A 27,912-nucleotide genomic window follows, 5' to 3' on the forward strand; every position below is an offset into this window, starting at 1 on the left:
AGATCACTTGGACGTGGCTGTGTATAAGAGGTAAAAACGATATAAATACTGTTCGTTTTCTCACACAAACCGCTCATTTCGTGTCTTAGGCCATCAATGTGTACTTACGATGGGGAATTGTTTAATTTGGACGATGGGGAATTGTTTTAATTTGGACTCTGTGCATGCTCTTTGAGACAGTGACCATAGACCTGCATGATATGACTGTCAGACAAGAACGGTTTGACCTAAAAATATCAAAATTGAAACTACTGCGGAAAAAAAGACACCTACATCTTGGATGCCCTTGAGGTAAGCTAAAACATACCAAAATTTTAATTCAAAGTGAACTATCCCTTTAATAATATATTTATAAAAAAAAAAAAAAAAAAAAAAAAGAATCTTCCAAACCATGTATTTACTTTACCCAACTACACTTTGATAAACCTATAATAATGTTGGGACTGATTTTTGTGGGAAATTGCACAATTGTCATTTACCTGTTCGTGTCACGTAATACCCGAACAGAGCGTAAAGTAGTTCCGGCTGTGTGTAATGTAAAACTAAAAATGACAAGCCTCCGTGGAATCACTGGTTGTAAAAATCTGCTCTGATATGATGTCCTGTATTCATGTGTACACCAGTGGCACTAACACGTGCATCCACGCAAAGCCGAAACACGACCAAAACAATGTTCTTCCACAAGACACATGCGCTTTTATTTTTAACCACTAGAGGGCCAAAAGTCTCATAGTGCAGCATTGACAAATAATAATATGAAGTTATGTGTTTGTGTAGAATTGTGTATTATGTGTAGTAACTTTCTGCTGAAAACTATCTTTTCTTCCATCACTCTGTTTTTCCTCCAACCCACCCACCCGTTCCCGCTGTAGCTTGAGGCAGTGTTGCTGAGTTTAAATGTTGAGGTTGTTTCTCTTTAGTGTGCGAGACTCCACGCTGTCTCTGACTCCTTCAACCAAAACCACAGAACACCCCCTCACACCCTCTCACACACACACACACACACACACACACACACACACACGCACACACACACACACACACACACACACACACACACACACACACACACACACACACACACACACACACACACACACACACACACACACACACACACACACACAGTATATCCCCACTTTCCTCTCTCCTGCTTTTTCTTTCTATTCTCTTTTTCACTATCAGACTCAAGCACAGTCTGAAGTGTGGATCACTCTTTCTATGTTGGGTTCTTAATCAAAGGTCACAAAACAACACACACAGCAGAGAGCATTTTCCCACATTACAGTTTTATGAGATCATCACTATTATGATGAAATGTTCTATTACAAGTATATAAATGCATTTTCCCTCTCTCAATGTACTTTCATTCTATTCTTTTGTCAACCTCACAGAGAGCTCAAAAAGAAGAGATGGATCAGATTGAGAAACATATCAAGTCTTCAAAAAACAAAGAAAATGCAAAACCACTGGACAAGCCTGAACAGTATGTATCCATCAGTCTATCCATCCATCCATCCATCCACTTATTCTCCTTATTCATTCCTTAGTCATTCATTTGCCTCCCTGTCGCTTTGTGTTTGTCTGTCACTGTCAGGTTTCTGCTGCAGTTGTCAGAGGTTCCTCAGTTTTCAGAGAGGGTTTTCTGTATTCTCTTCCAGTCCAGCTTCACGGAGTGTGTTACATCAGTTCAGCGTAAACTAGAAACACTGCTAAGAGTCTGTACGGTGAGAAAGAGCTTGAAGCACACAAGTCAGATTGCACTTACATATATTTCAAGTTGAAAGGTCAGATAGAAAGTAGTGAAGAAAACACATGTGCTTCATCATCTTTCTCTTCTCTGTTTACAGGCTCTACAGTCAGGTCAAGCCGTCCTGCAAGTTCTAGGTTTGGTTCTAGCATTCGGGAACATTATGAACGGGGGCAACCGAAGCAGAGGACAGGCAGACGGATTTACCCTTGACATCCTGCCCAAGTTAAAAGATGTCAAGAGCAGTGTGAGTAAATATGAGATCACTGTCGCCAGTGTAAATAGACAGGTCACCCCCAAATACTGTCATCACTTACTCACCCTGATGTCATTCCAAACATGTGCTTTTGTGGTACACAAAAGAAGAATGTTTCTGTCTGTTTTTGCCCATACGATGAGAATCCTTAACATTGGATTCCATTGACTTTCATTGTATGGAGAAAAAAAAAAAAATATATATATATATATATATATATATATATATATACTATAATATATTATATATACAGTGGTGGCCAAAATTTGTAGAAAACTTGGCATATTTAAGAGGTTTCAGTTGTTATTTTCCAAGAGGACATTGACCCTAAACATTCTTCTAACTATTGCCGGAACTACCTGCGACAGAAGGAATCTGCTGGAACATTAAAAATGATGGACTGGCACCATCAAAGTCCGGACCTCAACCCTGTCGAGCAAATTTGGGGCGAGTTGGAAAATAAACTGGACAGATCTATTGTGCAGTCAAAGGATAGCCTTTGGCTTCAGTTTCCGGAAGGCATGGGATAACATTAGTGTTGAAGTTCTCAGGAAATATGTTGACACTATGCAAGAGAGATGTGCTGCTGTAATTGCTGCAAAAGGTGGACATACCAAATATTGAAGTTAAAAGTGGATAAAAACAGTACGACTCACTTCATCGGATATTTGTTGTACTCAGAGCAAACATTTTCATATTTCATGAACATTATGAAATGAAATCATGTTTTGGAGGCAAAAAAGGTCAATATTTTCTAATAATTTTGGCCACCACTATATATAAAAGTCAGTCATACAGGTTTCAAAAAAATGAGGATGAGTCAATGATGAAGGAATTTTAATCTTAGGTGAACTATCCCTTTAAGTTACAGTTTTGCTGGTTAAAGGTGGTATCAGTGATTTCAGGCCCAAAAATATTTTTATCACATTCATCTAATCTTTCCTAACGATCCGCTAGCTGCCCGCCCCATAAGCATGCCGTCAAAAAAACGCGTCTCTGTAGGCAGCCTAGGCTCTGAGATCTGCACACAAAAACAAATGGTTTAGCCAAACACTCAAAACCAAAACAAATAGTGTTCCAACCAATCACCGACAGGGGGAGGGTGTTGTGAGGTTTTGTGCTCGTGCACGGCTGCACGCGAAGTCAGAGCTGAAGAAAAAGCTGGCTCAAAACCTCACAACACCCTCCCCCTGTCGGTGATTGGTTGGAACACTATTTGTTTTGGTTTTGAGTGTTTGGCTAAACCATTTGTTTTTGTGTGCAGATCTCAGAGCCTAGGCTGCCTACAGAGACGCGTTTTTTGACGGCATGCTTATGGGGCGGGCAGCTAGCGGATCGTTAGGAAAGATTAGATGAATGTGATAAAAATATTTTTGGGCCTGAAATCACTGATACCACCTTTAACATCATGGCTGTGCATATCCACCAGCTAGACCAGCACAGAACCAGCATAAACCCTAGTATGAACATGCATGGAAATTCCCATAGTGTACTAGGTCCCAAATTCCCATAGTGTACCCCACTGACTAGGTCGAAAACAGACCTTTTTGGCAATATCACTCACAATGAGCAGTCTATACAGTCGTGTCAAGTACTGCTAGCCTATATCCACATCGCATGTGTTCTGTGTGTCTGCACACGTGCACGTGAGCGAACGCCTTTCCAGGCCACCAGGTCTGGCCTCTTCTTCACAACCGCTTTGAGCTAAACGAGTGTATACAATCCCAAAACATGAAAAATGATTATTCTCCTGTGTTTATTTCTATCTCTCTTCTCCTTCTCTCGCTCCATCAGGATAATTCTCAGAGCCTCCTGTCCTACATAGTTGCTTACTATCTGCGACATTTTGATGAGGTAGGTTTGGCCAGCTGTTTATTTCATTGGCTCGAATAACAGACCCCCAGGTCCCTTAGAATCACCCTTCATGTTAGACAAAAATGTGGCTTTGTTTTTGGTTTCATCACTTTGATTTGCCTTTCTTTCCCTTCACCATATAGACAAATGGCCGCTCTGAACGAGCAGAGCCCTTTGATTGCTTGATGCCCTTTTTGGACGCAGATTAAAAGGGCTGTATTGTAAATACCGTCAGCAGTCAGTCCAGATGTTGTGATTACAAGGCCATGTCCAAATTGACAAAATATGATCCACAGGTTGTTGAAGTGCTTCTAGCGCTCAGGCAAATAACAAGGAGAAGGCATATGTGTGCATGTCATGCGAGCGGCTCTGATCTCTGACAGACGGAGCGCTATTGAGATTGATTTGTTGTGTTTGATGTTTTCATTGTTTTTGGAATCAAAATTATCTTTACACACCAAACTTGTTTGAACACAATTCACATTCAGTTATTTTTCATATCAACCACCGGTACAGATATGATCTCATAAACACAACAGCTGTATGATTGGGCTTTTTTTCCATTTTTTGTGTGTCAGGATGCAGGTAAAGAAACATGCATGTACCCACTTCCAGAGCCTCAGGATCTGTTTCAGGCGTCACAGATGAAGTTTGAGGATTTTCAACGTGACCTCCGTAAGCTACGGAAAGATCTGAATGGTGAGATGTGGACACGCACAAAGTAAATAAATGAATACACACATGCTTTTACACACACTTCCATGCATATACATGAGATCACATTCATGCAAACACATGTGGACACAACACATGGACATACAGACAAACGAGAACTACATACAAGTGTGCATATACAAAAACATACAGACATGTTTAGTTTGTATACATCAACACCAGTGACCCGTGTTCTCCTTTAGAAGGCTCATTGATTTTCAAATGGCTGTTTTTATTGAACCCCCAGCTGGCTGCCACAATGATCAATACTGCAAATGTGGTTTGTTAAAGGGATACTTCACCGCTGGAAAGATGAATGTGTATTTAAATTAGGTCATTTATGTAGTAGAAATGTGAAATTATTTTAGCAGTTGGTGCCTTCTAGTCTGAGAAAAGCCAGAAAATGTATTTTTGGCTCATGTTGATGAAAGACAACAACTCCCAGAATGCATTTGCTTCGCTGCCCTACGAGGCCACTCCCAAGCCACGCCGACCGGTTACAGAAGGCAGGAAGAAATGATACAACTAGGCTACTAGTTGACTCGAGACTGAAAAGACGCCGTTTTATCGTGAGATCCCACCCCCTATGGGCGGGTTGAAAACATGCGGAACTAGCTCCTCCTACTGACTGTAGTCTCTATAGTCTCTGGCCAAAAAAGCCTCCGATGACGCAAAATTACGATTTCAGAGGTCAGAGGTTTTTTTCCAGACAAAAAATACAGAAATCTCTCGTCTCAGGGGGACATGAGGGAGGGAAGCACGGTAATTCAAAAATACTACAGGTTTTCTACTGATACAAAGCTTAATGGTAATCGGTGAAGTAAATAAATGAGAGAGGGGTAATTTTCAGCACTTTTCCTAGGGGTCGTACCTGTTCTTACAGGCCTAAAGCACTTAACTCCAGGTTTCTGCAGGTGAACTGTCCCTACAGTATATGTATACATTACAGTTCAGAAAAATTAAAAATAAAAATTCTGTGAGGATGTGTTAAATGTGTTGGATAGTTTGAGTTTTATATAACATACATTTTTAGACATTTTGGTAACAGAAATGAAAAGTTAGTAATTACAATATAAAAAATATTGTGATATTTTGATCAAGATATTTGTTTAAATAAATAAATAAATTAACGCATATATTCAGTAAATGTATAAATAAATTTCAGACCCTCTTTTGTACCCTATTTTTAGGAAATGCCATATGTTCTGGTGCTTTCTAAAAGAAACTAGAGGGCAGGTAGAGGGCTTAAACTGCCTCTTAAGAACTGTCTGCTTTGCTCCCTGACCAGTAAAGCAATTTACCAGGGTCTTCAGGAGGTTAGTGAGATTGGTTCAGCTTTGTCATTTGCCGCAAGTCAAAGGTTGTACGACCCAGCTTAAGTGCACGACGGAGTGTGAATGAGGTGTAAGAATCCGATTACATGCTCAAAGCTGAGTTTAAATCCCTGCAAACATTTTCATTGCCAACCCAAAAACACACACACACACACACACACACACACACACAGATGTGGAAATACTCACATTCCACTGTTGGCATGTTTGGCTTGTTGGCTTGAAAAAACACTGGTGGATGTTGATGTGGTAAAAATAGAACACTGCCCTACATCAAAAACACATTTACAGTCAATAATTAATCCGGAGTGAGATTGTCTACCACACAAATAATAACGTCCGAGCATTTTGAGTTGCACTTGAGCCATTCAAACATATCAGATGGATTTGCATTTGGCTCATGGAAATTTCAATTGAAGGATGGTCGCTTTGATGCATTGCTATACATCCTATTAACTTCACCCCTGCTGTTAGCCATATTTTTGCATGCTTTAGCTCGAATCCCTAGTCAGCGATTTGCATTGTTAATCTTTCAAAAGCTTATTAGTTAGGCCCACTATACATGTGGTTGATAAATTGTAAATGTACTTTTCCAGAGCTTGTATGCTTAGCTAAATGGTTTTGGCGTACACCTGCTGAACAGATCAAGCCTACATTTGTTTAACGCAGGCAAATATTTCTCCTCTGGCAATGTTCTGTGCTTCTCTGAATCTTAACAGTTCACGTCCCTGAAATCTCCCCGCGGCCCAATAAGCATGGCTTCTCTCTTACACCAGGTTCATACAATAAATGGATCATCACTACATTAGCAAGCTAAGCTAAGCGCTAAAGCAGATGTGACACTGACAGCTGGAAGGGGCACAGAGTTATGCAGGCTTTTGCTTTCACAAAGCCCATGATCCAGCTGGCAGGGACATTAGCATGTGTGTGTTTGCATTGCGCTGATTGGCATGCAAGGCTGTGATCCATCACCGAATGTAGTGATGGAGTGTGACACGGTGAAGCCGGTGAGGCTCTAGGTGTACAGCGAACTGAAGCGAAGGAAAGGTTCATGAAATGGGATTCATTAGCATCTATTAGCACAGGTCACAAATAGCAAATTTTTCATTATACTGATATGTGAAGTGCAGGAAGACGAAGCAGAATGATTGAATGTAACAAGCTTCCTGCTAATAAAAGTCAATGGTAGCTGCTTTAAATGATAGTTTGTTGCTGGTCTTAGCAGTTTAATCAGTGAAGAGTTGTCCAGAGAATTTGGGCCATATGTTGAGGCCATTGCTGTGCTCACTGCTAACAAAAATATGTTCTAAGAACGTTTTACTAAGTTTCCATTAAGCTATGAAAACTTTATTTCTGAATGTTCTCTAAAAAACATTAAGGGAACATTACATTTAATTGCAAACATTTTGGGAATGTTACTTTTTACTGTTACTGAAACAAGTAGTAACAGAAAAAAAAAAGTTAGATGAATGTCCAACTAAAACATTCCATGAACAATGTATAAATAATGTTATGTTAACGGTTTGAGAACTTAATTTAAGACCATCTAGCTTTGAACAAACTTTCTGGAAGAAAGTTTCCAGAATGTTAGCCAAAGTTCTGAGAATGTTCCCTGTTAGCTGGACATGTCTTTTTTCATTCTTTCATTCTTTCATTCTTTTTTTTTTGACTACTGTATATAACAGTTTGTATACAAAGACTTGAGGTCATCAGTGCAATCCTAAAATGTGTTTTATGAGAGTTATTTAACGGGATACTCCACTTTTTTGGGGAAATAGGTTCATTTTACAACTCCCCCAGAGTTAAACAGTTGAGTTTTACCGTTTTTGAATCCATTCAGCCGATCTCCGGTTCTGGCGGTACCACTTTTAGCATAGCTTAGCATACATCATTAAAGTAGACAAGACCATTAGCATTTCTCTCAAAAAAATGACCAAAGAGTTTCGATATTTTTCCTATTTAAAACTTGACTCTTCTGTAGTTACATCGTGCACTAAGACCGACAGAAAATGTAAAGTTGCGATTTTCTAGGCTGATATGGTTAGGAACTATACTCTCATTCCTGCGTAATAATCAAGAAACTTTACTGCCGTACCATGAGTGCAGCAGGCGTAATGATATGACGCAGTGCCTGAAAATAGGCTACCTTCCGTCAACATAAGTAACGTGACAACCTGCTTGCACAGGGAGCGTTGGAAGTTAACGAGCTGGGGACTATTTTCATCGCTGCGTCAGAGCACCTGCAGCCCTTTAAGGACAAAATGGAAGAATTTCTCACTAGAGGTAAAAAATACATAGCAAACATAGGCCCTATTCAAACGGCTATTGTTTTAAATAAGATTGTGCCATTTGAATCTCATTCCTGCGTAATAATCAAGAAACTTTACTGCCGTACCATGAGTGCAGCAGGTGTAATGATATGACGCAGCGCCTGAAAATAGGCTACCTTCCGTCAACATAATCAATGTGACAACCTGCTTGCACAGGGAGCGTTGGAAGTTACCGAGCTGGGGACTATTTTCAGGCGCTGCGTCGTATCATTACGCCTGCTGCACTCATGGTATGGCAGTAAAGTTCTTGATTATTACACAGGAATGAGAGTATAGTTCCTAACCATATCAGCCTAGAAAATTGCAACTTTACATTTTCCGTCGGTCTTAGTGCACGATGTAACTACAGAAGAGTCAAGTTTTAAATAGGAAAAATATCGAAACTCTTTGGTCATTTTTTTGAGAGAAATGCTAATGGTCTTGTCCACTTCAATGATGTATGCTAAGCTATGCTAAAAGTGGTACCGCCAGAACCGGAGATCGGCTGAATGGATTCAAAAACGGTAAAACTCAACTGTTTAACTCTGGGGGAGTAGTAAAATGAGCCTATTTCCAAAAAAAGTGGAGTATCCCTTTAAGTGGCTAGTAGTTGTGTAGCCTAACATAAGATGTTTTCAATGTTTAAAATAAGCTGTTCTTCAGTTCCATGATTGGTTTTGTTTGTTTCTTTCTCACATCTGTCTTCCTGCTCTACTTTATTTTACAGCCTGTTCAGCAGAAACAGAAAAGGTGTGTAATGTCTCGTCTGAGGAGCACCTGCAGCCCTTTAAGGACAAGATGGAAGAATTTCTCACTAGAGGTAAAAAATACATAGCAAACATAGGCCCTATTCAGACTGCTATTGTTTTACATAAGATTGTGCCATTTGAATCGGAAATGTCAAGATTTTTTCTTTTAGCATCTCGCGCTTTTATACAAGAAACCAAAGTAATGTTAGCACTCAGAAATGTATTATTGTAGTGAATTCCTGCAGTGATTCCAGAGACTGCATTTATTTAGAAAAACAGTCCTCATTTTTAGGGAGTGCATTCCAAAAGCAGTTCATGATACAGTTTTCAGCGTCTCAAAGCAGTTTGGTTCATTTACTGTGATTTGGCTTTCTCTCTCTCTCTCTCTCTCTCTCTCTCTCTCTCTCTCTCTCTCTCTCTCTCTCTCTCTCTCTATATATATATATATATATATATATATATATATATATATATATATTAGGACGTATATATTTGTATTTTAATTTAACAGTTGTACTATAAAAGAAAAATATTTTATTAAATACTCTTTTTTTAATTTACTGTACAATAGTAGCAATAGATTTCTTAATTTGCATATATTTTTTATTTAAAAAAAATCATATTATTAATAATATTTATAGTCATATTGAATGGGTCAAAACAGGGTCCGAAATTAACACCCGCCAAGCGCCAAATGCGGGTAGATTTTCCGTTTGGCGAGTATATCTCAAAAGGCTATCCGCCACAGTGGCGGGTGAATGTTCATACCAAAATAATAAAATTGTCAGCGCGCACGCGCTCTTCTGCCTCCGAGCAGGGAGAGATAGAGAGAGAGAGAGAGAGCGCGCGCGCACTCACTATTTAGAGCGGACAAGCGTCAAGCTTTCCTGGACTTTTTGACAGAGCTTCTTTGCAGCTCAAGTCGGCGGCCGTGTGTAGGCCTACGTACAGTTAACGCTCTATCTGTTGACGGCGCTGAGGAAAAAGGATATGTGAAGCTCCCGCCACTGGAAGAAGCGGTCGCCCCAAATAAGCCGTGCAGAGCGTCTTCAGCACTCGCGGATCGTGCATACTCCGCCGCTGGCCAGGCAGCTTCTGCTTTACATATTGGCCGTTCTTTTCTCGATATTAGTTTTCTCATAGCGTTTGCAACGCATTACTCGTTCCCTTATATCTCAGGGAACCGAGGTTACGTAAGTAACTTAACCGAGGACGTTCTGCCTTCCCTTCCACATGAGTCAGGAAACAACTGACAAAAAAAAAAAAAAAATTTCACCCCAATGATAGTAATATTTCATATATTTTGATCAATATATATATAGTTTTTTTTTTTTAATTATACATTTCAAATTTTGCTCTGGACAATTTTTTACGTTTGTATTCAACATAATTTGCCTACCTTATAATCTCAATTAAAAGTACTTGAATGAATGTATGTGTAATGTGTGACCAAAAAAAAGGCTGTTTATTATTTTGGCCGGTAAAAAATATGCTTGGCTGGTGCATTTTTTCATCTACCAGTCCCCTTGGCAGGTGAGCCAAAAAGTTAATTTCGGACCCTGGGTCAAAAACATTGGGAATGTGGCCTATGAAAACTCAAGTGGAAAGATATTTCATCTCTAAAAGGATCACACTCAAAAGTCTTCAGAGTAAGGTCACACTTTAGTTTAGGGTCCAGTTCTCACTATTAACTAACTATGTAACTCACTAGTAACTATGACTTTTGCCTCAGTAAACTCCTAATTACTGCTAATTAATAGTTAGTAAAGTAGTTAAGTTTAGGTATTGGGTGGGATTAAGGGATGTAGAAAATGGTCATGCAGAATAAGGCATTAATATGTGCTTTATACAGGGTTCCCACGGGCCCTTGAAATCCTTGAAAGTTTATGAATCTGAAAAAAAAAAAAATTCAAAGCCCTGGAAAGTTTTTGAAAAGAAACATACATAGATACAGGTCCTTGAAAGAGCTTGAATTTATGTTGTGGAAGAAGTTTTATGGAAAAAACCTCCGGTCCGCTAATGTGTTATTTCGCCAACACTTTGTGGCCTATGCATGTTACTAGCAGGGTTTTTCCTGCATAGAGAATTACGAGGCGGCCGTCTCCGTCAAATTTCGTGCAGATAATCCACGGCTCAGACGGGCCAAGTTATAAAAAATAACAAATTAATTGCGGGTGGGTCGCGGGTCGATCAGATATAAATCATTAAAAGACTCTGAACTCTCATTTCACGGTAAAAAGCAACGAACGTCACTTTTACTTTAATTTTTTAACAACGTAGGCCTATTTCTCTTCAGGGAAAAGCAATCAAGGAATGCCTAGAGCACCTTCTAGTGGTCATATAAAGCACAAAGGAAAAACCCTACATAAGATTGCTTTATAACTTAACAGCTTTAACTAAAATATACACAAGCTTAACATAATTATTCTGATGAGAGTGTTTTCCAACAATGTGATTGTAACGAAGTTCGTTATTATGGGAAGAAGTGTGATATGTTGCCATATCATCATGCTTAAAGGGGTGGTTCGGGATTTTTGACATCGGACCTCATTTTTAAGTCAGCCTGGTTGTTATTCATCAGTGGAGACATTTTTTTTTTAATTATCCAGTCCTTAGGCTATATTTGGATAGTTAGCCGATGCTAGGCTAGTGCGAGTCAAGGGTAGATGTTAGCCAGCCATTAAAAACCGTTTTACCCACTCCACAGTGCACCAAACGCAAATCAATTATAACACTAGACTATCGATGCAAATGTCCGTTGAGAGAATAATGTTAGAAATCAAACTTACCTTTCATCACATTGCATTAGTTATAATTTGTTCCCTGTAATCATAAGCCTTGTCTACAGCAGCAGCGGAGTGATATTGATTACCTAGGCAACCGAGTGAGGCGGTACACACATGTACTACACACACTGTAGGGCGCTTCTTTTCTGTGTTTACTTTTTGCCGCATTACTAACTGGAGCAAAGTAAAATTCCGCAGCTGCTGAGAATCTAGTTCCTTTGGGATCATTGAGATGAAAGGTAATGTTTGATTTCTAACATTATTCTCTCAACGGACATTTGCATCGATAGTCTAGTGTCATAATTGATTTGCGTTTGGTGCACTGTGGAGTGGGTAAAACGGTTTTTAATGGCTGGCTAACATCTACCCTTGACTCGCGCTAGCCTAGCATCGGCTAACTATCCAAATATAAGGACTGGATAATTTTTTTAAAAAAATGTCTCCACTGATGAATAACAACCAGGCTGACTTAAAAATGAGGTCCGATGTCAAAAATCCCGAACCACCCCTTTAACATTGAGAATTGTAATGTGATGATCAGGTGCAGATCTCTAAATCAGAATATCTGAGGTTTGAGCAGTTGGCAATTGGATGATTGATGTTTAACAGCGGATTCAGGTGACGTTAGAGCTGGTCTGCACATCTCTAGCGCACAAGCCCTAAAGCGCCCCTTTTAAGTTCAGGTAGCCTTCAAGTCAATGCACAGACTTTTTCTTTGTTCAATTTGCACACTGAACATTGGTTGGAGCTCTTAATTTTGAACTCTCAAAGTGCACCAGATTAATGAATTTGTCTTTAAAATGTGCAAAATGTTCAGTAGGGCATACTGACATTGCAATATTTAGTTTTTCATTGCCAGTATAAATAACGTGAAATGACTCTCTCGTCTGAATACGTTAGTTTTATTACAGAGGAGCCATGCAAATGTTCTTTTACAGACATCCCCCTGGGAAACAATTAAAGTGTTTTGTGAATAATGCTGGGATGGATGTACAGTGACCCTGTGTGAGAGGACAGATGAGGTGCTGAGAAATAAATGTGACTGAGGCTCTGTGACGGCCTCTGGGAGCCAACAAGGATTCTGGGAAATACATCTGACCTAACCTAGACCCGATCACTCCAGCATTATTTGTGTAAAGCTAGTGACAAGAATAGCGAGAGTCCTTTATTTCATTATTTTCACTAATTTCATCCACGTTCCGCCCCGACGTGTTAATCTCTGATTCAACCCTTTCAGTATTTTGTTTCTCTGATGAAGAAGAGCTGGCGTTTGTGTTTTATTATGGTTTCTCTCCATCTTGTTTATTTGCCTTCTCTATTCTCCATCCCGGCTTCGATCCTTCTCTGTTTGATATGGTTTCTGTTCTCTTGTTTATTTCCTCCAAGCGTGTCTGAGTCAACCTGCCTGATCTGTTTGTGGCACTGAAGACTGTTTCTGTCGGCACTTTATTCTCGTCAATGTTTCACTCACAATCCAATCATTTCAATTGCCATGGCGTAACCTCCTTTTTCCATCGCCCAACTTGGAGTTAGCTGGAACGTCTCTCTATAACTGTCTTGCTATTTTTCATTCTCTGCTTCAATACAGGCTTTAGCAAATGCTAAATATGTTGCTGTCTCTCTTTCTTTGTATTCAAATTGGTCCTAGTAACAAAACCCACATGTGCTCTGGCGGCAGGGGTAGCAGGGTGGGGTCCTCGCTGAACGTCCCCCTTCTCATCTCTACCCCTTTGATCTGGAGACTCATGGGTCTCCTTCGCTGAGCTCTTAGATGGGTGACATAACCACGGAAAGACCCCCTTCAACCCTCCATACTGCCTCTAGTTAGTGAAACAGACAGAACGGGATCTGGGAAAAAAAGACCTGGTCTTATTTTTTGTTATTTGTATGATTTTGAAACTCCAGGAGAGTAACAGTCTCTGGCTCCAGCGCTTCAACCACTACTGTTTATTTTTCAGAGCATGAAATTAACTACAGAAAGGAGGAGAGGAAGAAAAAACTGAGTGAGACAGGCGTGTGTATATGTGTATGAGCGATAGAGACTGTCTCTGTGCTGTTTGGTCTACGCTCGTTCTACTGATACCATGTTTAATTCTGTACCATTTCCGCTGCCCTGGGCACTGAGAAGCAATGTGATAATGCATTTAAAGGTACAGCAGGTACAGCAGATTTGCACAGCACAATTATACAATAGCTACCAGATGAGCCATTTTAGTACAATTAGACCATGCTTCCTTACAAAAGAAGTACTGGGAGTAGCATGGTACAGTTATGGTGTGAGATGGCAAGTTATTTGATGGTTCCTTGTGCAAAAAAGCTTGGTAATACCATGATGTCTTTTTGTAAGAAAAATGGATCCATGCTAAAGTGGTCCATGCCAAACTCGCAATGAAAAGGTGGTGTGGGTGGTTGCCAGGGTGTTGCTATGTGGTTTCTAAATTGTTACCAAGTGGTTGATATAATAGGGATTCTATGTAGTTGCAGGATGTTGTTATGTGGTTGTTAGATGCTTCTGAGGTGGTTGTTAGGGCTTTCTAGTTGATCTGGGTAGTTGCTACGTGGTTTCTAAGGGGTTACCAAGTGGTTGATATGATAGGGATTTCTACATAGTTGCAGGATGTTGTTATGTGTTTGTTAGATGCTTCGGATGTGGTTGTTAGGGTTTTCTAGTTGGTCTGGGTAGTTGCCAGGGTGTTGCTACGTGGTTTCTAAGGGGTTACCAAGTGGTTGATATGATAGGGATTTCTACATAGTTGCAGGATGTTGTTATGTGTTTGTTAGATGCTTCGGATGTGGTTGTTAGGGTTTTCTAGTTGATCTGGGTAGTTGCTACGTGGTTTCTAAGGGGTTACCAAGTGGTTGATATGATAGGGATATCTACATAGTTGCAGGATGTTGTTATGTGTTTGTTAGATGCTTCGGATGTGGTTGTTAGGGTTTTCTAGTTGGTCTGGGTAGTTGCCAGGGTGTTGCTACGTGGTTTCTAAGGGGTTACCAAGTGGTTGATATGATAGGGATTTCTACATAGTTGCAGGATGTTGTTATGTGGTTGTTAGATGCTTCTGGGGTGGCTATTAGGGGTTTCTAATGGTCTGGGTAGTTGCCAGGGTGTTGCAATGTGGTTTCTAGGGTATTCTCATTTGCTAGGGTACTTTTAGGTGTTTGCTAGAGTATTCTGGATAATTGCTTATGGCCCAAGTCTGTATAATATTCTGGTACCAAGATATGGCTCGAGTCCCTTCTTCAGTGTACATGTATTTCTAATAAATCATTTACCTGTTTAACTTTCTACCAGGTTATAAATCACTTAGAAAAAGTAATTTTGTTCTTTCCTCAACAAGCCAATTTCAGGTGTCTTTTTTGTTTTACGTCCATAGCACAAACGGTGTTGGAACAGTTACACACCAAAATGTAACACTTTGAATGTGTCTGATCATTCAGTATCTCCAAACCCAAGTATGAGCAGTAGTAATAGTTATAATTGCCTTAACAATCACCACTACCAATAAAAAAATAAACGTTTTTTGAAGCACAAATGGAATATTTTAAGTCAGTTTTATGAATTGTAAATCTCATGTTGGGGAGAAGAGGTGGGAACTGAAGTGATCTGTGTTTTGGGGGTTCTCTGGTTCCACAGAATTGCAGTGGTGAGTGGTAAGAAAATGTGTAAGAACACTGGGCTCGTCATTCAATTTATTAGTGGATCCCAGGAGACTCTCCAAGCAGAAGTAAATGAAGTGTCATTGGTATTACAGCGGTAACGCCTTCAGAGACCAGCTTCTCCATCTGCAGTCAAACTATACCTCATGAAATGCTGAGAATATTTGCAAATCTGATTCTACATCGATTTGCTCCTTGAAATTTGATGTCAGCAGATTACAACTGGCTTATGTGTAATCAGATTCTGGAGGGTTTATGTTTGTCATAAAGATCATAACCTGCAAGGACATACATGAATGTGCACAATCTCACGTAAATCAGCTCTCACTTTGACTGAAATAAAATCACGTGGGAGTATGTTTGTTTAAAACTGGAAAAAAACTCTTATAACCTTCTTATGATAACCTGTCATTCAGTGACGAACAGTACGTTTTAAAAGTATAAAACAATAGACAGTGTCACATTTACAATGTCTTTGTCCAATTTTTATTCCCATAGCTAAAGCAGAGCTGGAGCTCCAGGAAAAACAGCTCGCTGAAACGCAGAGGATGTAAGTTATCATACTAAGTCTATCATGCCAAGTGTCTTGTTCACTTATTACTGTGTCATATTGCTTGTCTCCTCTGAGTGTGTGTGTGTGTTGTGTTTATGTATTAACATCCTCCTCTCTGTCTCTCTCTTTTTCAAACTCTGTTTTTCCCATACTTCTCATACTAATAGTGCAATCCACTGAGATTGATTGACAGTTAGTAGATTGTCTCCTTTAAAAAGTTCCAGTTTTAAAACCTTGGATCTTGGAGTGGAAAAAAAAGAGCAAATTTGACACGTCAATTAATTTTAAAGGACTTTGTGTTCATTGTCTGAAAATTGCAGTTTCTTCCAAGTACTAGACTTATGCATACCAAAAGATTGCTGTGGGCGAAAAGAAATTACACTTGTCATTCTTTATGTAAGAGCATTATTTTTATAAGCTAAAATTTCACATTTCACATGCTTGAAGTAAGCCGATCAATTTCACAATTCCTCAGTGTAAACTTTCTAATCTTATTTTGTAATATTTTGTTCATAGTGTCATGCTTTTCTTTGTATGCTTTCCAGTTTTGTGGAGCTGAGCGTGTTTTTCTCGGTCAAGCCTAAGGCGGGAGAGAAAGAGGTTTCACCGAGCACATTCTTCACAGCGTGGCACGAGTTTTCGTCAGATTTTAAGGAGCTGTGGAAGAGAGAGAACAAAAACCTACTGCAGGAGCGGTGAGGAATATTATGCCTCTTTTGTCGTTGTGTTTGCTTTATTGCTTCACTGTAATATATTGAATTTCATTGGTGTATTATTTTAGATTGAAAGCTGCAGAAGAGACCTTTAAACAAGCACGAGAGAAGGCTAACTACAACGTAAAACCTAAACATGCATCAGGAATAGTAAGTCTTTCAAAATCCCTCGATTCACATTACAAACAATGAATAACACACACTAACAGTGTACGTTTTTATTGCAACCAGGATCTTACTCTGTTTCTTCTCTCACTCAGAAAGCCAAGCTGGGACAGAAGATGTGAATTTCTGCTGTGCCGAATCCAACAAAACTCATTGTTTCCCCTGTTATTTAATTCCTCCTCCTCCTCCTCCTCCTCTTTTTTTTTTACTTAGTTACTTCAGCATAAACGTAATAGCCATGAGACAATTTAAATGCTTTACATTATTTTAGTACATGTACATGGTCAGAATTTGATCTATTTATTTATAAGCTTTAGCTATAAACTTAAGCTATAAAATGAAATGCAGCCCACACAGATTCTGCACATTTATTTTCATATTTTATGCCATGATAGTGCTGAAAGATCTACCCTCTATGTATTTAAATATTATAAAATATGTACTTCACACATATTTGTAGGAGAAAGCCACAATATTTAATAAACTGGAACAGATAAATAGCAGATTTCATGCAGGTCGACCAATGAAGAAATGCTGACATTGTTGTCACTGATATTTAAGAAAATGTCTGAATGCATAAAGAAATGGCAATCTCCAGATATAATGTTCGACTTTGACCTGCGTAAAGTCTTAAACACAGTGTCTTGGTTCATATAGGAGGAGAAAGAGCCATCAGAAGAAACCAACCTATTCTTTAACTGGAGCGTCCATAGTTTCCTCTACATGTGTTTACCTACTTCAACCTATGAAATTTACTCAGCGTTGAATGATTTGTAGTGAATGTCTCTGTTACGACTGAACTGTGAGGTGTTTAATGAACAGTTGTTGAAAACATATGCAAATGCCATTCTTTATTGTGTGTGTACAGCTGTTATCAGTAGTTCACTGTGTGCAATAACCTTTCAGATTTACCAAAATGTATTTTCAATTAAAGCTGACAGCTTTGTATTTCATGTGTGATCATTTCTTTGTTATTTATGTATGTGCTACATGATTAAGAAATGAAATGGAGCAGCTGCATATGAATTATGTGATGTCATTTCCTTATGAAGGAATTTGTAGAAGATAATTACAAACAACACAGAGACGCATAAAATTCTGAAAAGCAACAGTCGTATTGTAATGTGAAATAATAGATTTATTTTTTAGAAGATGTTCATTATATATTTTACATATATATATATATATATTCATAGATTTTCTATGGTTGATTTGTCATAAATTCCTTTATCTACACATTTTTGCTATTTTGTTAAATATTGTCATTAATGAGTGTGTCTGTTAGACTTTAAGGTATCTCAGTTTATGTTGTGCACATTGTGAATTATCATAACAACGGCAAGGCTCAAACTCTTTACAGGCTTGATCAAAGTCAGCCCATATTGGATGAACTGATACCAACGGCATCATTCCATTGGATGCAGCAAAGCCAATGGCAGCACCAAGTCAAAATATCGTTTTTCCACCACTGAATTCCTGCTTGGTCAAAATATAGTGAACCCCCTCTAATTTCCCGTCGATAAAGTCCACAGTCCCCCAGCATTCTTGTATGTCTTAAGCTGTCCTTCATTATTGCTGATACATACCTCAGCTGAGTAGGTAAAACAAGATGGTGAAGATATATGCTGGTCAAACAGTTTCCACTGTTCTCAAGAATCAAGACCAAGGTTGCATCCCAATCCGCATACTTCCCTACTAAATAGTAGGCGAAAAACAGTATGAGACAATAGAAGTATGTCCGAATTCACAGTACTCAAAAATGAGTAGGCAAAAAGTACCTGGATGACCTACTATCTCTGGCGAGATTCTGAAGTTTGTGTATATGTAAGTTTGTGTTTGTGTACTGATACTGGTAGGACACATGATAGTGACAACATGGCAAATGTAGTACGTGCAGATTATATTCATACTCCACACATACCATACAGAACATACTCGTTAAGTGGCCGTGAATTAGCTAATTACTTATTCAAAATAATACCTACTCTAGACAGTATGCGATTTTGGACGCAGCTTAATAGAGTGCAACAATGCCCACCCATTTTTTCGGCCTCATTTATAAAATAAAACCATCCTACATTTGATCTTGCGATCATTTTTCAAATGTGCGTACATGTGATTCAGAGAACGAAATTAACGTACGTCACCCTTTTAGATGTGAAATGTATAAATCGCAAATGATTTCAGATGGTTTCAGATATCTGAATGTCATTAATGTCATTAACATATAAATTAATGTCATTAACATATAAAAGAGCACCAGTCAATGTCCAAATCCTTTACTTGAGAATTGGCGAACGACAAGAAATGATTTATACTTCTGCGTCAAACCTACACCGTAGCTATGCCGTAGGTTGTGTGTAGCACTTGTAGCCTGATGTGCACCTCTCCAAAAATTTAACAACGCATTAATTATATGCAGACCGCAAGCACTGTGATTGGTCTGCTGGTCTTCCTCAGGTCCAAAAAAATATTCTGCGATTATAGCGTTGCATTCCCTCGTACGCGGATTATAAATTATCTGTTTTTCAATATTTGACAACTCAAGCTGCAACAAAAGTCGCTATCTATTTGCCGCCATCACTGCTGCTGCTTCTCCGACAATGTACACAACAAGCTGCTTCTTCTTCATACTGTGGGTTACACCATCAACATGCCAGTGGACACTGCCTACTAGCAGTCTGCATGTGTAACTGCACGTCGACGCGGACAGCGACGCAGAAGTATAAATGACTGCGCATAGCCTACAGCGTAATGGCGTAGGTCTGACGCATAAGTATAAGTAGCCTACCCCTACGCGTCAGTTTTCATTTATACCTCTGCATCGGTGTCCGCGTTGACGTGCAATTACACATGCAGAGGGAGCGTGTGAAACCTGAGGGAGGGGTTCTAGCAGACTAATCACCCTTTGGATAAAATGAATAGGATTTTTACTTCCGGAACCCAACTGTTGCACTCTATAGAGAATCAGCATTGCTGAGGTAAGGCAGGAGAACGCTGGGATACAGACGCTCCATCCGTTTTGAAAAAGAAAACTTTCAAGAGGTCAAAGGTCAAACATTGTTAATTTATCACAAGAATGTTATTTACTGTTTCAGTCTTGTATGTAGTTGAACTCTCAGGTTCTTTATATTTGTCAAAAAAGAAGAAAAATCCAGCATTGTTTCCATTGCTGTGCTGCTCGGCAGCTATTAAGCATTCCCGTAGAGCATAATGCGGTACAGTCCAGACATAATGAAGGTGGCCAGTCTTCTGATTAGCTGTTGTCTTTGGCACGTTTCACACATTGATTGTTGGGGCGGCCCCAGTTTTCCCAAAAAAGAACACCCTAAAGCATTGTTTCGAATGTGCGCCTTCTCAGAATGCAGCATTGACATTAACAGACACACATTTGCACTGCTTGATCCGTTGCACTTTCCGTTGCCGGTATGGCGGCTGCAGCCCAGGGCAGTGAAGCCGTACAGTGACCGTGGTTATCCGGCTTGGCCGGCAGAACGCACAGGACTGGAATGAAGTGTGGTGGTCTGGCGTGGATGCTGTTTTTCGACTTCGATGTGAAGCTTGAGACGTCAGGTGGCGTGGGATGTAGAAAGAGTTACACTGGCCGTAGCAGAACCGGTTGATGACAGTTCGGCTCAGACAGCCCTCCAAGCTCACCGTTTGACGTAAGGGCTGTGTTTTGCACCAGTCGCTCTTCAGGTACTTCCTCTCAGTGACTACCAGGGCCTCGCGACTCGACGACAGCATGTCGTGTTTACCCTTCTGTCGTTGTGCTGATGTGTGCTGGGGCAATGACGCTAGTGTGTGGGATGGTGATGACAAATCATTGCCTTTTAGCTTGTATGGGGAGGGGATGGAACCTTGAGGACGGGGCTTCTTGGTCTCCGTAGACACAAAAAGGGTCCATGCCAAAATGGCAGGTATTGCCAGCTTCCAGAACATCCTGAGGAAAGATTCAAAATAGGGAAAACTTTAGTGCCTCTGGTACTGATTCAAATACATTGTCAAATGAATGGTCAGTCAGCTATATATTGATAAATGTTTAATTGTAAACTGTACATGTTTAAAACTACTTAATACCATTTTCTCAGAAATCAGACAACACTGGTTAATTGGTATGATTTTAATTAACATAAGTAGAAGGCTGATAAATGATCAGTACTTTGGCTATTACTAAGATATATGAATATCATTCATTCATTGGCAACCCCCAAAAATTATATTATCAAAATCTCTCTTTTACTAATTTTACTCTAACACATTAGTTAACAATTGACCAAAATAAACTAACCCGATGCTGAGCTTGCTGGGAAAGAGGAATCACGCTGTATGTTTTTGATTCGCTAATAAGAATATGCTCATAAGAGTCATTTGAGTAACACTTTATTTTGATGGTCCCTTTTGAACATTCTGTTGACTATATATAAGTAACTTTGCAACTACATGTCAACTAACTCTCATTAGAGTATTAGTAGACTGTCTGCTTAATATCTGCTAACTCTTGTTATGTGATGCTCCTCCAACAGACATTCTACTGACTAGAAGTAAATGTACAAGTACATTTCAACTTATTCTAACCCTAACCCTGCAGTCTAATAATACTCTACTAACACTCTAATGAGAGTTAGTAGACATGTAGGTGCAACGTTACTTATAGTCAACAGAATGAGTTAAAGGGACCATCAAAATAAAGTGAAACCGTAATTTCTGCAGGAATCAGCGTCTGGTTCTAGTCATAATGTTCGGAGTATCGGTATTGCAGCGTCACTGAAGTTGTGCAGGAAAGTAGTGTGAGTACACGGATACTACAACGGTCGTGATATGATGTCAGAATAAATTTAACATAACCTACAGTAACTAAGCGACAAAGCAGTCCGTTAAAGATGCAGTTATGATTAAGCTTCTGCTACACCCAAATAAGTAGGCAAATTGGAATGAATATAAGACACCACAAATGATTAATATGAGCTATTAGTATGGTATATCCATGGTTGTGTCATGACCATACAACCATGGTGATAACATGGCACTTTCTGGTTAATAACCAGTGAGTGCAGTTTTACAGCAGTTTGTTTATTCTTAAAAAGCAGAGTGGTTCTTATGTAATGCTGATAAAGTTAAACCTGGTCTTTGGTCTGAATCCTTAGTCATGTTTATCTGTCAGTTTTGCTTTAGATAACCCTCTGATAACCTCTGATATTTCAGATACTTTACAACCACTGGCATTGTCTGTTTCATTCATGCTCTCTCCCTCCCTTCTCTCATAGCCAGCATCCGCTTTCATCTTGTCTGCTGGGTAGATTGAGAATAAAGCACAGTTGTATTTCATTTAAAAGACACTGTCTTTCAATAGATTTGTTTTTATGTCCCAAAGGCTTTTTTTTTATAAGGATGTTTTTCTGGACAGACCAACCAAAAGAGCTCACAGAAAGTCTGGAGCTGAACAACACCAGAAAGCTATTATGACTATTACATCCTTTTCACATAATAAAAAAACCCAAGAGTTAAGCAACATTCAAGTCAAGAAAACGTGTGAATCTTTCTCCAAAAGATACTGTAGAAAACACACACGCACAGACATAACACAATCCTGCTCAGTCAGGTTTATCTTTAAACATTAACTTTTTTTTAAAAAAAGTACCAAAAAGAGGCTTTTGATTCCATTTAAGGAATCGTTCATCCAAAAATTAAAATTCATAATTTACTCACCCTTGCGTCATTCCAAATCTGTATGACTTTCTTTTCTCCACAAAGGACTAAAGATTTTAGACTTCAAAAAAAAATCGTATTTAAAGTCTTCTGAAGCTAAAATATAGCTTTGTGTGAGAAAGACTTTGTGTTCAGACTAAATTTTAAGTTGTCATTCACTGAAAATTTCGACATCTTTGCATATTCATGAAAGTTCGAGAACGGGATGTCTGAATCGTGAACAAATTGTTCTTTTGAGTCAAATCTTTTTTGTGAATCATTAATATGGTTAGCAAAACCAGTGTGAGTGTTTCATTCACAAATGGAACCGATATGAGTCTCAAGTTCAATTCTCTAACTGGAATTTCAGTCCATTTCTCAAAGAAAGCTATCAGATGACTTCAAAAGACATCAAATAAAGCACAAGTCATATAGACCACTTTCATGATGTCTTATGGTGCTTTTTGCTCCTTTTTAAAGCTTGAAAGCTTCAGTCCCTATTCATTGTAACTGCATGGAAAAGAGTGACCAGCACAGTCTTCTGAATTTCTTTTTTTAAAACAGGATGAAATTGTAATATTTTGGGTGAACTGTCCCTTTAAGCTCTATAAATCTGGGTTACTGGGGAGAATTGGCTACAGTTGACCGTGACACACAGGCGGCAGAAAGGAATGGATTAATCATCCGTATCTCCCTCCGTCAGTGTCGCTGGCTGCCATTAATGCTGTTTACTTTTACACCAGCCCCAGAATGCTCATGCAAATAAACAGGGCAGAACCATCAAAAGGGAACGCTACAGAAGCCATGAGGTTACAAGGAAGTGGCCTTTATGTCTCTGCTGAGGCAGGGTTAAATAATGAAGGCTTTGCTTATGCCGGTGGTGAGATATGCAGGGGACATGTAAACAGTGGGGAGAGCACCATGTGAACGTTATTAGATCAGGATGTGGAAAGTTTAGCAGTCTTGGGTTTCTCTCCTTCAGATGACCACAGGCTGACTAGAGGTTTGGTTTACTGGTAGCTCAAGATTATGTGTGAAGAAATAGAGAATGCTGGGATGTGATAGTGACTCAAAAGGCTGTGACATCACAGAGCTCAATTGTCCATACCTGAAACTGATTTCAGATTTGTGGGAGTGAAAGTGAAACACACACACACACACACACACACACACACACACACACAGACATTCACAGACAGAGGGGCCATAAATCTCCCCTGAGAAAAATTGTGGTTTGGAGATAATGACAGTGTCTAGTTGGAACTTACGCAAGTAAATAAACACAAAACCTTCTATCTCTCTCCCATCTGTCTGTGTATGTGAGAAAATCAGCGACAGATCATCCACACTGTAAAAAAAAAAACCTGTGGATTTACAGCATAAACGAATGCAGTTGCTGTACTTTCACTGCCATTGTTATCGCTAGTATTTCTACACTTTGCTATATATAATTGAACTGTACTGTGCCTTCACAGTCATATACTGTAGCAGAATTGCTGGTAGCTTTTGTTTATTTATTTATTATAATGTAGTAGTATGATATCCACAGTAGCTTAAGAGTCAATTAATTAGAGAAATTAATTAATTACAGAAATTAATTAATATTAAAAACATAATAAAAAATATTACTGTGAAAAACGTACAGTAACTTTTTACAGTATTTTGAGCCATTTTCCCATACATTCTCCAAACCGCTTATTCTGGAGCCACAGGAGGGAAAATCACTCTGGACAGATGGCCAGACCATCACAGGGCACACACACACACACACGCACGCACACACACAACCAAACCGCAAGTACCAGCATCTCTCATTGAGCAGAAACCAGCATGTTCTCCCACACAGCCAGTGATACCAGCATTTGACCAACCACTGTCAAAACCCACAGCGAGCCTTCCCTCACACTTCCACAACATCTCCAACCCAAAACAACAGTCGCACGAAGCCACAAGTCAAACCCTGAAGCTCTCTTTCTATCTCACACCCATACACACATTAAACACCATCGCATGCATAAACACTAACTGGCGCCACAAAATTATGAATTTGACAGGAGTTATCATCACAGCAATTATGTACCTCCCTCTGCCACAAGAAAATCTCTTTACAACATACTTATGCAATTTATACACGCACATACAGAGCTGAAGTGTGTTTCCAAAAATAAGGATTGCATTTGAACAGATTTCCCCAAACATGCCCCCATCTGCCATTGGTTGTTCAAACAGAACAATGTTTTGATTGTCTCTATTGAGGGGAATTAACCTACACTTGGCTCACTTTAGTTGTATCTGCATATTAAAGAAAATTTTGAAAAACAATTCTGTCATCATTTACTCGCCCTCAAGTTCCTTTAGTTGATGGGCCCCATTGAGAAAATACTATGGAAGTCAATGGGGACCATCAACTGTTTTGTTGCTGACATTCTTTAAAATATCTTCTTTTGTGTTCAGCAGAAGACAGAAATTCATACAGGTTTGGAACAACTTGAGGGTGAGTAAATGTAGACAGAATTTTCCCTTTTAGGCGAACATACCTTTAAGCTAGGATAGAAGAAAGTATTTTACTAAAACTTTACAAAAATTAAACACTTCAGCTTGAAATTAGCATTACACACAGTTCTGAGTCAAGAAAAGCTTTAACATGTCAAATGAATTTATTCAAATCCAGCCCTCATGCCACCAAACAAAAAAGTCACATGTGCAGATGGCATTTCTGATTAAAGAAATATTATAGTGCAATTTAAACAACTCAACACTACACTTGCCCTAAAGCCCAGTGTAAAACCATTAATACTCAGGTGTTTTCCAGAGACATGCTTAATTTGAATAATTTCACTTGAACATACTGTACAAATGTCTGCAATTTTTAAGTGTATTTTTTCCTGGAAAGATGACAAATTTAGTGACCGGTGGGCACATATCTCTATATAGAAACTATTGCAAAGAATGAGATAATAAGAGGTTTTGCCCACCAGTCACTAAAGTTGTGAGGTGCGTTCCTGAGTAAACACCTTGAAATGGCAGCATGAATTAAAGTCCACCACATGACAAGCTGTCAAACATTGCCTCTAATATTATTTCCACTTTCAGTTGTTTTTAAAACATCTATATATAGTCACCCCAGAAATATTTACAGATGGGGAGAAAGAAAGAAAGAAAGAAAGAAAGAAAGAAAGAAAGAAAGAAAGAAAGAAAGAAAGAAAGAAAGAAAGAAAGAAAGAAAGAAAGAAAGAAAGAAAGAAAGAAAGAAAGAAAGAAAGAAAGAAAGAATTAATTTTCTTTCTCTCTCACGTGATGGTGATTCCTCTCGCCCTATGCAAGAGACTTGGAATGGATTTTTTTGGCAATGATTTTTCCAGGGTAGGTTGCCATGTCTTTCCCCAACCCTCCCCATTACATGGCTTTGGGACTCACACACGCGCATTCACACCTACGGACAATTTAGCGTTTCCAATTCACCAACACTGCATGTTTTTGGATTGTGGGGGAAACCGAAGCACCTGGAGGAAACACACAGACACAGGGAGAACATGCAAACTCCACACAGAAAGGACTCCTGGCTCAGCCGGGACATGAACCGAGGACCTTCTCGCTGTGAGGCGAAAGTTAATTTAACAGTTAACTGTCTTCTACAAAGTATTCGTTCCACACCACAACAACAGAAAATAAATTGCTGAGAACATGAATGCCACCTGTGAATCATACTGTTTACCAGCGACCAAAGAAAACAATAAGTAATACAAAAAGGTTTCTAAACTCCAGATGAATCTAGAGTTCAGCTAAAGCACAGGCTAAGGCTAAGGGTGCAGTATAAAGTGCTTCCATGGTGTGATTTTGTCACCATGTGGTAAATGGGTATATCTAGATCACTGAGAGTAGATGGAATATCTGTGGTTTAGGACTGTTGGGTCAGACTCATGTTACAATACATAGCTGAGGTTTAAAGTGTGGTTGAGCAGTTCAACCATATCAATGACTGAATTCTCTGATGGCTGTCGTCACATAATGCTCTGAGTCTGACTTCAGCTCCCTCAAATACATGCACAACACACAGTCAAGTGGATTTCCCATTCACATCTACTGCTGTTAATGTATGATAATACCCAACCCTTATTACAATATCAAAAACCTCCCCTAATATTAACCATTTTATAACCCTATCCAACCCCCAATTGTACTCTAGCCCTCAAGGCACACACATTGCCATCATTCTTGATAGTATTGGTTTATCAAGGATTGGTGGGGATTTAGAAGGTCACTGGGAAACTCAAAGGCTGTCGTCTCAAATCCGCTTGGTTTAATGCGCTCTGAGGGGCAGGCACCACTTTGAACTGAGTTGCGGCTGATCCTTTTCCAAGGCCTTCTTTATAATGCCAATCATGCATTTCAGTCGCAAACACACATGCACAAGCAGGACTGAAGCCAAAGCTGTCACACAACCTCACACGCTCTCTCTCATGCACACGTCCCCAATAAACATAGACAGTACACTGTCAGACTCACTCAATCCATGCTCTTCAAGGTGAACAGTATCGGTTTCATTACATTATGGTTAGATGATCTGCATTATGAAGAACTACATACAAGTGTAAATACAAAATAATACAACGCGAGTAGTCGATTTAGAGTAGGAATTGGTTCTAAAAAGCACCAGGTTTCTTAGGATTGTTACTGTAGCAGAACCCTCCAATTAGAACTCCGGTTTTTAAGGTTCTATGAAGAACTTTAGAACCATTCCAGCATAAAATAGTTCCTTACACTCTTAAAAAGGTTCTTTATTGGAATCTATAGTTCCAGTAATGAACCTTTAACATCCATGGAACCTTTCCATTGCACTAAAGGCCCTTTATAATGGAAACAGGTTCTTTAGATTATTCAAATTCACCCTAAGAAGAAAAAAAAGTATTTTTAAAGACTGAAAAAAAGACTAAGTTCATTGTGGAAACCAGAATGGTTCTTTTATGGCATGGCTGCAAAAACTCCCTTTTGGAAACTTTTTTTTTTTTTTTTACGTAGACATCATTTTAAATAGAACTAATACAATCATAAAATAATCTTTTTAGAGTGTACCTGTAGATCTGGAGTCCAGAGTCACGCTTTACCGCCGTGAAGAGGTCACTCAGAGGTCAAAGGTCGAGCAGCAGGGCAGAGATCGGCCGAGGCTCAGAGCTCCAGACGTAGAGAATCAGCGTGGATATCCATCAGAAGTACAGAACGGTTCTCGAAGTGTTCCTGAAGATCGTGCCGTGTGCCGTTTGAGTCAAGCTCTGCAGAGGCCAAACTGAAGCAGTCACGCTTTATGGCTCATAGTTCCCCAGTTTTACTGATTTATATGGCATCCAGCTCGCATTCTGTTTCACTGAGTCCTTCCCGGTGAG

The 27,912-nt window shown here is 39.3% G+C and overlaps 2 protein-coding genes across 3 annotated transcripts in view; one reads left to right on the forward strand and one right to left on the reverse strand.

Moving 5' to 3' along the window:
• fmn2a (formin 2a) overlaps positions 1-17,791 on the forward strand; it is a 42,062-nt gene extending 24,271 nt beyond the window's left edge. The window contains exons 8-17 of one of the 2 annotated variants that reach the window (XM_081347301.1): positions 1,395-1,486; positions 1,598-1,727; positions 1,851-1,997; positions 3,801-3,860; positions 4,439-4,559; positions 8,945-9,037; positions 15,911-15,962; positions 16,511-16,660; positions 16,747-16,828; positions 16,939-17,791. In XM_081347301.1, coding sequence (XP_081203427.1) covers positions 1,395-1,486; positions 1,598-1,727; positions 1,851-1,997; positions 3,801-3,860; positions 4,439-4,559; positions 8,945-9,037; positions 15,911-15,962; positions 16,511-16,660; positions 16,747-16,828; positions 16,939-16,965 — 954 coding nt within the window. In that variant the 3' untranslated portion in view covers positions 16,966-17,791. Of the gene's footprint in view, positions 1-1,394; positions 1,487-1,597; positions 1,728-1,850; positions 1,998-3,800; positions 3,861-4,438; positions 4,560-8,944; positions 9,038-15,910; positions 15,963-16,510; positions 16,661-16,746; positions 16,829-16,938 lie in introns of those variants that run through there. The other variant, XM_081347302.1, reaches the window with a different exon arrangement.
• Positions 17,792-18,103: 312 nt separating this feature from the next.
• Positions 18,104-27,742, reverse strand: grem2a (gremlin 2, DAN family BMP antagonist a). The gene is made up of 2 exons (XM_081347802.1): positions 27,605-27,742; positions 18,104-20,786 (listed from the first exon to the last, which is right to left on the reverse strand). Exon 2 carries the CDS (start codon positions 20,783-20,785, stop codon positions 20,201-20,203), a length of 585 nt encoding a protein of 194 aa, XP_081203928.1. The 5' UTR covers position 20,786; positions 27,605-27,742; the 3' UTR covers positions 18,104-20,200.
• Between the last annotated feature and the right edge of the window lie 170 nt (positions 27,743-27,912).

This window comes from Scardinius erythrophthalmus, assembly GCF_964197995.2.
Source record: "Scardinius erythrophthalmus genome assembly, chromosome: 19".
Taxonomy (NCBI): Eukaryota; Metazoa; Chordata; class Actinopteri; order Cypriniformes; family Leuciscidae; genus Scardinius; species Scardinius erythrophthalmus.

Bases quoted from the DNA above. Each gene is read 5' to 3' on its own strand.
- grem2a (XM_081347802.1), bottom strand. From the start codon at position 20,785: ATGTTCTGGAAGCTGGCAATACCTGCCATTTTGGCATGGACCCTTTTT.